The sequence below is a fragment of the Ochotona curzoniae genome, unplaced genomic scaffold (assembly GCF_017591425.1).
Source record: "Ochotona curzoniae isolate NIBS_2020 unplaced genomic scaffold, NIBS_Ocur_1.0 contig_66, whole genome shotgun sequence".
Taxonomy (NCBI): Eukaryota; Metazoa; Chordata; class Mammalia; order Lagomorpha; family Ochotonidae; genus Ochotona; species Ochotona curzoniae.
Window position 1 is genome coordinate 19,741,303 of NW_024466512.1, and position 12,323 is coordinate 19,753,625.

Here is a 12,323-nt window from a genome sequence, read left to right on the forward strand (position 1 = left end):
GTCTCTGAGACAACACGGTTCATGTGTCTTCTTAAAGGAACCTGGAGTCAAGAAGCACTGCTCTCTCAACTACAGCATAATTTGCATGTTAGCAGGAATAAAAAGCCAGCAGAAGGAAAAGACAAATGAACAGCATCTATAGAACATATTATCAATCTGATTATAGACACTCATATCACTTCATCACAGCCAAAAAATTAATTTATAAACATTTAAATTCAACTAGCTATACCAGCACTTTTGAGCTTTCTTTAAGAAGACACAAAACTTTGGGCCCGGCGCGGTGGCGCAAGTGGTTAAAGGTCCTCGCCTTGCACCCCCGGGATCCCATGTGGGCGCCGGTTCTAATCCCGGCAGCCCCGCTTCCCTTCCAGCTCCCTGCTTGTGGCCTGGGAAAGCAGTCGAGGACGGCCCAAAGCTTTGGGAACCTGCACCCGCGTGGGAGACCCGGAAGAGGCTCCTGGCTTCGGATCGGCATAGCATTGGCCATTGTGCTCACTTGGGGAGTGAATCATCGGACGGAAGATCTTCCTCTCTGTCTCTCCTCTCTGTATATCCTCCTTTCCAATGAAAAAATAATAAAAATAAATCTTTAAAAAAAAAAAAAAAAAAAGAAGACACAAAACTTCGAGGTCCTCTGAGCAGTTATAACAAAGAAAGTTGTTCAGGCTGTACTTTGCTTTTTTCTACAATCTGTAATAAAAATTACCTTCTCTAAATTCAATCAAAATATTTCTATATTTCTTAACAGACTTAATATAACCTTCAGATACATAAAAAAGTTTCTTCACTCAACATTTTTATCACTGATTTACATAAAAGATTTTTTAAAATATCTGTATGGAAAGAAACAATAGGTCCAACCTAACTAGCATAAATACAAATCTGAGACTCAAAAAAAACAAATGCAAAAACACAGAATGAGATGAATAAACATGTGAAAAAGTAAACTTAAGCCAGTAACACTAAAAAAAACCCCTAATTTTTTACCTATGCAATTTCAAATCATATTAGTATAATACATTGATGTCTTGATTAAACAAGGTAAAAAAATTCAGTTCAAAGAAAACCTTTATTAAACACTTGGTAGATGCTGGGCATGTACCAGTTACAGGATTACTAGAATTAACAAGAGACAATCCTGTCTTTTTGAAGTATGACACTACTGGTATATCCATTCCCTGAAGATGAAGATTGCTTCTATTACTACCACACTTTAAAAAATTCAAAAGCAAATCTCAGAAAACTCAAGGCTAGGAAATATGGAGCCTGAAGTCAGGCCTCATAATGACTGAATTATAAAATGTTGAAGCAGCTAACACAAAATTGTAAGGATTAGCAGTTAATATAGCATCAGACAGAACTAGCACTCTACTGCTCTGAAAAGTTAAAATAAGCATCAATAACAACAAAAAGTCAAGACAGGCAATAATAAATAAATGTATGGAATGCTTCCTAACAATCAGAGACAGCAAATAATCAAACTCTTATAAATTAACAGAATATAGATGACTACATACCCAGACACTACACAAGTCTTTTTAAAATCACGTCTAAAAAGTATCTGTTGTGGTACTAGGTGTTCTCTGCAGACTCCAATGTAATATCATGTCCTCCGTGTGTACCTGGACATGCTGCCCACTGCTCCATCTAAGCCACTGAGGAGGCCCAGCTATGACACACGCAATCCACAATCAGACCAGGTACCACAACAGAAGACGAAAGACAGAACTGATCAACTACCCCAGCCAAGTGTTGGCAGTGAGTGTCTGCGCAAACGGAGACTTTCAGGTGGACTATGTCAACCAGTGGATTCTGGAGAGATTTCATTGTGCTTGGAGTGGCGAGATTGACAGTAATTCAGAACTACTGAATTATTGAAACCTCTTAAGCAGGACCCTCAGAGCATGCCCCACATCGTGAACCCTGGGGTGGTGTTGGGTGGCTGTCCTCCATCCCGGGCTACAGAAGTGTTAGGAGGCTGGATGTGGCTTCTCTTCCTATCTCCCCCTTACTTCTCCAAGATACAGGAAGGAAAAACAGAGAATGTGGAAATGGTGATCTCACCCACCTTCCTGTAGCACTTCACTATGTAAAAAAATAAAAAATAATGGGGGAAGAATGTATCTGAAAACGTTCTATATCAACTAATATATTTCACTATCCAGAAAGAAATGAAATTTTAATATTATGGAGCAATCATTAACTTTCCTAATTTCAAAAGCCAAGTACAACAGGATAGCAGACTTTGTAATTAGAAAGTAATAACAAGAAATACTACATTCCAAAAAGATTGCACAAATTATATTCATCTTAGAAAAAAGATAATCATTAAAAGTAAAAGACAGCACAAGATCCCAAACCACAGAAACTAAGTCATTTTTTAAAATGGACAGGTACACCATGAAAAGGCTGCTCCTTTCTAAAATGTAGCTTTAAAATGTCAAGAAATTTTAACAATTAATTATATAACTGTAACCATTAGAAATTCAACCTTGGATTCTAGAAAACTCAAAGCAAGGGTTAGGATACAGTGGGCTATTTGTATAGAATTTGGTCACCTTTAACTCAAAAGACTGATTAAAAAATGGTAATGATCAGAAAAGTAATAATAATCAGAATTCCTCATGTTAAAAAAGATCAGTGTTTTATGTATTCTTTAGTGTAATACATAAAGAGCCAAACATCTGTCAATAATTTAGGGAAGACAGGCATTAAAATCAAGTTGTATTCTACCTATTTCAGTCACATATATCAAACAGTGAAATCAGTTTTAAATGAGCTGGTCATATCCCTATGCAGGCTGTGAAAGAGAACACAGCTTGGGATTCCAGAATTAATTTAAATTACAGAAAGGAGAATAGCAACTTACTATTCACCACTGACATTTTTGAATAAATGGATACTGAAACTAAGTGAGACTAAAGCCGCTACTTTTTAGCAAAGCTTTTCTGACCATATCCATAATTAAAACAACTACACAAACATTTATGCAATCAAAATGTCACTTCACACAAAAACAACAATCTAATCACAGCATTCAATTTCTCACATGTGCAAAGTTTTGTGAAATATCACTGGCAAGGCATTTTACGTTTTAAAAAGATAAAATTTTCTACTAAAATTTGCAGTGAGGCAGAGAAAAAAAACAGCACTGTATTACAAGTGTCCTTGTTCTGAGTTTGGGACTAGTTTCTTAGGTAACTTTAGGCAGCTCATTTAATGTTTTGTGCCTCCATCCCCTGGTGTGCAGAGATAACCTCCATCCCTCTATCAGGGTGGTGGCAATAGACTCAACTCTGAAAGAACATGAAGTTGGTGTCAGGTCTTCACTGTGACTGTCATTACAAACGTTATCATCAATTGATCGTCCAGATCTTAGTAAATGAAGTCAACGTTGAGAAGGCACATGTGAGCCAAAGAAAAGTCAGTAAACCAGAAGAGGGCATCTTCCTCCGGGCACATGTGACTTACATCCTGCATTTGGGCGTTGAAGACTGCACAGGATGACAACTGAAAAGACTGAATCATGACCTGAGCCACACCCTGTGGATTAGAACACAGTGAACCTCCTCGCTGAGGATGCATCTGAGTGATAATTACACAAATGCTGAGTCTCCTGAGACCTGGAACAAGTCAATTAACAGAGAGGGACTTTTTTCATCTGTAGAAGGAGTTGAACTAGGTCAGCAGTTTCCACTTCTGCTGTGCCATTGTTGTTTTAAGAAAGGTCTCCTTTAAAAAATAATCTCAGTTTATATACAAGATCACAAAACAATGCTGAAACAGATGGGTCCACAGTCCCACAGTCCTTGCCTTTTTAAGGATTTCCAAACATGCTTCTTCGAAACTCAAGAGTTCCTGAGAATACATTCTGAAACCACAGGACTGGCCAGCTGAATAAATATATTCCCACTCCTTGCCTATGTGGTTATTATTTATAAATTCTCAGGAAAAGCTAAAATATCAAGTTTCAGCAACATCAAAGGCAACAGAGAAACATTTTTGAAATGTTTTAGATCACTAAATTCCTCATTAAACTTACAGTGAGAATGTACCATGCCAATTGGCTGTAGTTGGAAAATAAAAGCCAAACTCTTTCCCATCTGCAAATTATATGAAAAATCACCAGCAAAGTCTTAGTAATAAACAGGGTCACCTAATTCATTAAACATTAAATTCTCAATTACCTGGAGTTTGATATATTCTGGAATTTAAAAAGAACTGTATATACCTTTGTAAGGCAAAATCATATTGTTACTGATCTGAAATCTATAAATAAACAAAAAGTTTACGTACAGCCAGAAATGGCTTTCTAAACCTTTACTTGCTGACAAGGAACAGCCAAAAACACTGGGTCAAACAGGTAAGAATCTAGATGGGGGCCGGCCCGTTATGGGCACTGTTAGAGACCTGGCTGTTCCACTTCTGATTCAGCTCTCTAACACGCCTGAGAAAGCAGCAGAAGAGGGTCCAAGCCCTTGAGGCCCTGGACCCCTGAGGGAGACCAGGATGAAGCTTCTGGCTTTGCTGCAGTCATCAGGGGCGAGAAACAGCAGATGGAAGATCTTTCCCCTGCTCCCATCCCCACTGCCTCCACCTTAGCCTCTTTCTAACTCTACCTGATAAATAAATAAATCTTGAAAAAAACTGATGAGGCACAGAGCAAGTTTCTTTTATTTGAGAAGCAACGTAAGGTGGTGGTTCCATGTATCCAACCCAGACCTAACTCGGACTCGCAGAGAAGCCTGGCTCTGCCATCGACCCTCGGTGCGACCTTGGGAAAATCCCACCAACTTCCACGACTCTAGGTCCTAATGTGTGAACGGGAGTAATGACTGCTCTGAGATTAAATGAGTTCAGACATGTAAACCATTTGGGATAGTACCTAACAATCTGTAAACACTGTCTCAACTCTCATCACTTTAAAGGAAGATGCGCCACACCAGGATGATAAAATGCTTTACTAGCTCATGGCAAGGAGAGAACAACAAGTAGGCAAACTCAATTGAAAAAACTAACTTTATTCAATTTTTTAATTCTAATATTTTATTCCTCTTATTTTTCATGGTGTTTAAAATATTCTATCCTTTAAAATGATGACAAAGATATGGCCATTTTAAAATATTCCTGCTTTGAAAAGAAAAAATATATAATGGCAAAACCCCTGCTGCCTTCAGGGGTTTTTGCTCTTTCTGTTTCTTTATATGAATCTATCAAACCCAAGAGTGGCAGCCACTTTTAAAATCACACAAAATTTCATTAAAAAGGTTTAATACACAGATACATAATCTCTGCCTCTTCTTCTTTCCACTAACATAGGGAATTAAAGACTAAACTTATTTTCCTCTTTGTCTCAGGCTGACTGCAAACTTAACTAAAAGACTCATCTCTCTAAGTATTACAATATTCTATAAAAGTTATCTGATATGATTTTATAAAATTTCACTAAAATACTCATGAATCTAGTTTTATATATAAAAAAACAACCCATTTTCTGATAAGACTTTCTTATCACAACCTAGAATCAAGTTCCTTATATAAAACAGCACATCTGTTTAACAACTGGACACTGAATCACAAAGAAAAGCATATCTAATATTTAAAATCTGGTTTTAAAGTTGCTTATGTTGTACAGCTTAAAAGTAATAAATATTTGATCTGTAATTTAACATTATCACTTGTCATCTAAATTTGAACTTCATAAAAATTAAAGCCTATTATCAACATTTATCACCCATCATTCTTCCATCCTAAAAATCTAATCACACAACACAGGCACTGCTAGACAAAAATGCAGACTTCTACCATGATCAAAACAAAATAACAAATTATACATCAATATATTTGTTTACTTCACCCACAGTCAGCTTTCCAAACATTCCATATTATTTCATATTGATGTCACTTAACTGTCACTATAGTATAGAATTTATTACTACATAAAAGATGGTTCTGGGAATCTTTGGATGGGAAGTAGTCAACATCAATAACCATTACAGTTAAAATCACCTTCCAACCACAGCCTACTGAACTGGCAAGAGACACTGCTTTCTGTTTTTAGTAGCATCAAGCTGCTTCTGTTACCTGAGCATGCTGGGTTTGTGCAAGCTCCTCTCTCTTGCGTTTCAGGAGCTCTTTTCTCAGCTCTCTGGGTGCTTTCTCCACTTCATTTAAAACCTACAGTGTATAAGCATGCAGGAGGTGGGGAAATAATTTCTCCACAGCAAGCATTTATGTGAGCAGACAAGCTACAAGCCAAATATGAAAGCGGTTTAAAAAAAAAAAAAGGCTCTTTCCAACATGCATTAGCACAGGTGTTAGCTTGGTGAAAAAGAATAAAAGGATAGAGCATGCTTAATTTCAGTGCAGAAAGGAATATTACACACGCAGAGGTTAATTAGCTGCTTAGCTATTCCTATGTGTCACTTTCTCACTTAAAGATTCAAAGAAATAGTGAAGGATTACTTGCAGCTCTGATGCTGAACTTGAAAGCCTTCTTGAAAGATCCTAATATTTCTACTGATACAAGGAAGATAATGTTATTTATAGAAGTGCAAAGTTTCATAACCGGCTTGATAACACCAGAAATAATTCTAAATAAAATCCACTTACTGAAGCCAAAAATAAACAAACAAAATCACAAAAAGAGTAAGGTAGGCCTCAGAATACACAAAGGAGAAGTAAATTCATACTGCGTTTTCATAAAACATACTATTTTATGTATGATATGATAAAATGTGAACATCTCTAATGACTTTATGCACGAGAACAACATTCTCCTTTGCTGACAATTTATGCCAAGCCTGTCAATTTTAGATTTAGGAATGTTTAGTAAATGCTTAGTAAACTGTGTTTTATTAAGCAAAAACAAGTATATTATAGAAAAAAATATTTTCAAGATCCTTTAATAGTTTCAAAGTCCTAGATGTGTTATTCAACCTAACAATACACAACCTACAAAAGTATATTATACAAAACTATATTTTCAAGATACTTTTAATCTTTTCAGAGTCCTAGATGTGCTCTTCAACCTAACAATACATCTACAATCTAGTATGAAAAACAATTGTGTGTTTACAAGTAGAAGCACCAAAAGAACCAGATTCCAAATCACCACATGCCAAGATGGTCCAAGAGACTGATTCTGATTTAACAAAGGGCACTTAAAATTTCCCATCAGTAATCCCTCATGAAACCAAATCACCATCAAAAGGAAGAGATTCCCCAAATGCAAGAAGTTTAGCAACAGAAGAAAAATACATAATTATTTAAAATATATAAATCTGATATAAACAATAGCTTCTCAATTTGAAAAAATCCACCATTTTAAAAATGTTGAAGCCTAATAAAGTAATACTCATAGTATTTAAAACAACTGCCAGTAATACTCATGGTATTTAAAACAATTGCATTCAGTAAGTGATAACATTATTTTTTATAAGTCTTGGTCATAATCAAGTAAAATTATAAACCATTTCACTCATCTTTACCTAAAAATACAGGACATAGTATATCTATTAACGTTCAACTCTATCCTTTTTAAAACGCATCCTTATGATTCAGCAATATGATACTCAAACTTGTTCACAATTTAAATGTTAAAGTCAGTGGGTACAAACAAATGCAAAAACACATTTACTAATTTAACTGACATTTTTACGTTCCAAGTCACATAAATAGAATTGACTAATTATTATACCTGTAGCTTTTTATTATCATAAAAAGGCAAATCCTCCTTCTATATTGAAAACACAAGATAAATCATAAAATCACCTCTCAAAATTGTGATCTCTAAGTTAGCTTGATTTCACTTTGGGGACAAAACACACTAACATGTAAATTCTCCTTCTGAATCAGTGACAATCTTTCATAGCAAATACAACACCAAGTAAAAACTATGAAAACCATTGTAGAAAAAACTAAAAACTCCGAGTATTCTTCCACTTTTGATTTTTCAAGAACCTCTGAATCTGATGAGTTCTCACATACTTCAAATTTGTGATTTTCTACTTTTTGTCTGGCAAATATCCAAGAATGTCAGTAAAGTATGTCAAGAAAGTATGTATTAAAGGTAAGATTTAAGGATAACAAGTATCTAGTAAACTCAATCACTGGTGCCGCTGGCAAACAAAATGTTTTCTTGAAAAGCAGATTTCTATACAAGCCTTAAATACTGCATTATTCAGACTAGAAACAGTATATCAGAATATAGATCAAACTTAATTTGAAGGCTTTACTCAACATGTGACTAGACAGGAAGTTGGACCTTCTGAGTTTGAACAGGTCTCTAAAACCTCTTTCACTCCAGTTTTGTTAACAGAAAACTGGGGAGGACATGTGGTCTTACTACTACCCTTCAGACTACTAGGAAAACAACTCAAACAAAAGTGTTATTTCATGATTAAACATTATTCCTAATGCTCTGGTCACAAATCAGGTTTTAGTAATTAAAAAAGCGTAGTTACACTTACCTCCTTCTTTCGATTCTTCAGCATATTCTGAAACTTGGACAGCTCTTTCTCTTGTTCTCCTTTAATGCGTTTCGCTTCATCTCGCAATCGATTTGTATGTTCTTGTTCCAGACGTTCAATGGTCTGTTTCTGCTGTTTTTCTAAATTTTCGATTTCCTGATCATACTGTCGCTTTTTACTCTGTAAAACAATGTATCCTAAGATCATATAATTTTTCCTATCACCCATTTGCCTGCCTGCAGCGTCAGTTCACATCCCAACTACACTTCTGATCCAGCTCCCTGCTTATGGCCTGGGAAAGCAGCAGAGGAGGGCTCAAGTGCTTGGGCCCATGTACTCAAATGGGAGATGCCGAAGAAGCTTTTGGCTCCTGGCTTTGGACTGGCTCAGCCCTGTTCAATGCAGTCATTTAGGGAATGAACCAGTAGATGGGAGACCTCTCTCTGTCTTTCCTTTCTCTGTAAAATCTGCCTTTGATATAAAAATAAATCTTTAAAATAAGTGATATAATATAACCTTTGAGTACATAACAAGTCAAATACACTAAGATGTAATTTTTTTTTCAAAAAGTAGCTAGTTCCTTTTTTCCAACTTGAAAAATTATACAAGTGGTAAAATGTGCAAAAGTCTTAGACAGTTCAGAAGTATATCTAGTTGCCATAAGGTACATAATAAAGTTACAAAAATGCAAACATTTATCACATTTCTAACATATCAAAGTACTCATTTAAAGTAATTTTAATAAACTAACAGTACTGGATTTACTCTTCCTTATTAAGAATCTTAAACATTCTACTGCCCTGAAACAAACCTTTGGGAATTTCAAATCTACTCTTCTAACAAGACTTCTCAATAATAATTTCAAAGTGTTAACGCATTTCAGTATATAAGTGGAATTAAATATTTATAAGGGATATTTTAAAGAAAGCCAAAGAAAAAACATTTTGAACTATAGTGGGGAACAGTTTTCATAAGGTTCTACAAAATAGAGTATTTATAAAACTACTCATTGAGAAACAATTTCATATTTTCTGAGCAATCTTCACTTCGATCTCACATGTAGTCATTAATGTCACACTACGCAAATTTGTACCACTTAAAATTACAAAACAAGAGGAGTGTACTGAAGCATGAATACTTATAACATTTCAAATGATCTATTTCCTAATTTATATTAGCCTAGATATTGAACATGAGTTAAGGACAGACTCAATGACCGTTATTTCTGAACAGTCAGCACTGTTTTCTCCAGCAGCAGTGAATCGTGACATGGAAACTTAACTGTAGGAGCCAGAAAGGAAGCAAATTTTTAAAAACAGTCCAAAGAAAAAAAAATCAAGAGATTCTAAAACTCAGCCCGGTTTGAAGATAACTGTTCAACTGACTTAAAAATCTTGGATTCTACATTAACACGGCAAATTAGAAGGCTGAAAAATTTCTCCAACAATGGACACACCGAACGCACACAAAATTTGACAAATTTTAACCAGAGCACAACAAAGTTACCTGTCAAACCCTAAGTCAGTGATAAAACTGGAATAAAAGATCCTTTCCAGAATAAAGAATTAAAAAAACAAAAATACTGCATCCAGAAACCACACATAAAAGCCAGAAAGACTGCAAATAAGGAAAATCTAATAACGAGATAACAAATACTAAAACCAACTGCTGTGTTTGTTTCTTTCTAAGCACTCACTATAATTATTAACAAGACGGGATATGAGGAAGGCACTTGGCACAGCAGGCTAAGTCTCCACTTGGGACACCTACAACCCTTATCAGAATAAGTGGGCTTGAGTCCTGGCTCCAGTTGTAATTTCAGTTTACCCACTGTTATAGTAGGCAGTGGGTGATGGCCTAAGTACCTGGGCACCTGCCACCCATGTGGAAACCAAGACTGAGATCCAAGCTCTGCACTTTAGCTGGGCCCAGCCTTAGCTGCTGTGGGCATTTAGGCAGTGAACTCAGAGATGATAAATTCTCCCTCCTTCCACCTGTGTCCCCAAATAAAAGATTTTTCAAAATGATGCAAAGATCTAATACTTTACCATCATTTCTTGTTCAAAGCGCCGGAAAATCTGTTCCCGTTGTTGCTGTAGTTTGCCATTGAGCTGCTGTTGAGCTCTCTGCTCTTCTTTTTGAAGAAACCTTAATTCCCGAAGTTCCTGACGTCTGTAAAAATTTAACAGCAATTACAGTGAGGGAGAGCATATGTTGCATTTTTTTCTTTGGAAAGCTCAAAAGAATAATTTCTGTCAATCTATAATACAGAAGAGTAAGTCTTTTGGTCAAGAAATTACTCCTGTTTCTCAATTGTTGAAGACTTTGCAAAAGCAAAAAAAGTTGTTAAAAACCAGTTTTAATTACACTGTTTACTCACCTAAGAAATCTCAATTCTTCAGTTTTGGAATCACTATCTGTAACTATCTTTGATGTTGTTACACTTACTTCTACACCATCAACAATAAATTTGCGTGTTTTCTTCAATGTTTTCTTCTGTCTTCTTGTTTCCTAAGTGAAATTTTGTTTTAGTTAGGCTTCATATAGGAAATGGTCAAAGAAGACATTTAACACTTGAACATCTCTGAAGACTAAAAATAGCTATGAATGCTATGAAGACTATAAATTACAAATATGTACATAAAACAGTAGATTCACCTGTGGAGCAACTGTATCATCCTGAACCTAATCTTATTGGCTTTATCAATAAAAACTAAAAGTTTTTGAATAGGGGTTGTGCACACACTGCAGCTATTAAGAGCCACTGGCAGACAGTCACCTCCTCTCAGGAGTACCTGAAGTCAAGTCCTGGTTACCCTTCCAGCTTCCTGCTACTGTGCACCCTGGAGGCAGCACTGACAGCTCAGGTACTGAAGTGCCTGCCAACCACCACGGGAGACCCAGCTTGAGTTCCTGACTGTTGGCTTAAGGTTGGCCAAATCCAGCCTGTCATGGGCATTTGGAGAACAAGCTAATGGCTGAGAGATCTTGTCTGGCTTTTCTTTTCTTTCTCTTTCAAATTATTTTAAGTGATATTACGCATTTTGATGATGTGCATGTATAACACCACTTCATAATTAGGCACAACTGGTGGATAATTTACATAAACGACTAATTAATTACTATAATTTTTAAATGTTAACTATCGCTCACCTTTTCACTTTGTAGGTTCTCATATCTTTACATTTCCTTAAAAAATCTAAATCAACAGGTCTAAGAATTATCTCAGAATCTCATTTTTGAAAATTCTTCTATGTCATTTTGAAATCCTGCCGAAACTGGGAATCAGAATCTATTTAATCCATAATAATATCAACAAACCTCCTCAATTTTACAGAAAAATAGCACCTCTATTGTATCCCTCAAAGCACAAGATCTTCCTACAAACTACTGCTTAAAATTTCTTATCAAGACCCCATTCTCTGGGGCTAGCATTGAGGCACAGGGAGTAAACAAAAGCTTCTAAATGCAAATAAAAACAACAAAAGCATAGCACTCCTACAAATACATTTTAGTAAACAGATTAAATGTTGAGGCAGTTAATCACTTGATTTTGATTTGGGGCAAAACATTACAAACCCAGGGGGCAAGTGTTTGGCTCAGGTCAAGTAGCCTCTCAGGAGGCTCTCACTCCCTGTACCTGCTTCCAATCCACCTTCCTGCTCATGCACATCTGAGAGGCAGCAGGTGACAGCTCAAATACCCGAGTCTCTGTCACCCCAGACTGAGTGTGGGTCCCTGACTTCAGCCTGACCCATCTCTGGTTATTGAAGGTATCTGAGGAGTGAGCCAGCAGACAAAAGAGCTCCCTTGATCTCTCTGGCTTTCAAATAACTAAGAACTGGTTAA

The 12,323-nt window shown here is 36.1% G+C and overlaps 1 protein-coding gene across 2 annotated transcripts in view; it reads right to left on the reverse strand.

Annotated features, from left to right (window-relative positions):
* SLK (STE20 like kinase) overlaps window positions 1-12,323 on the reverse strand; it is a 58,189-nt gene that overhangs the window by 12,202 nt on the left and 33,664 nt on the right. The window contains exons 11-14 of one of the 2 annotated variants that reach the window (XM_040992160.1): window positions 10,855-10,985; window positions 10,523-10,646; window positions 8,475-8,654; window positions 6,088-6,180 (exon numbers count right to left, since the gene is read on the reverse strand). In XM_040992160.1, coding sequence (XP_040848094.1) covers window positions 6,088-6,180; window positions 8,475-8,654; window positions 10,523-10,646; window positions 10,855-10,985 — 528 coding nt within the window. The remainder of the gene's footprint in view (window positions 1-6,087; window positions 6,181-8,474; window positions 8,655-10,522; window positions 10,647-10,854; window positions 10,986-12,323) is intronic. The other variant, XM_040992161.1, reaches the window with a different exon arrangement.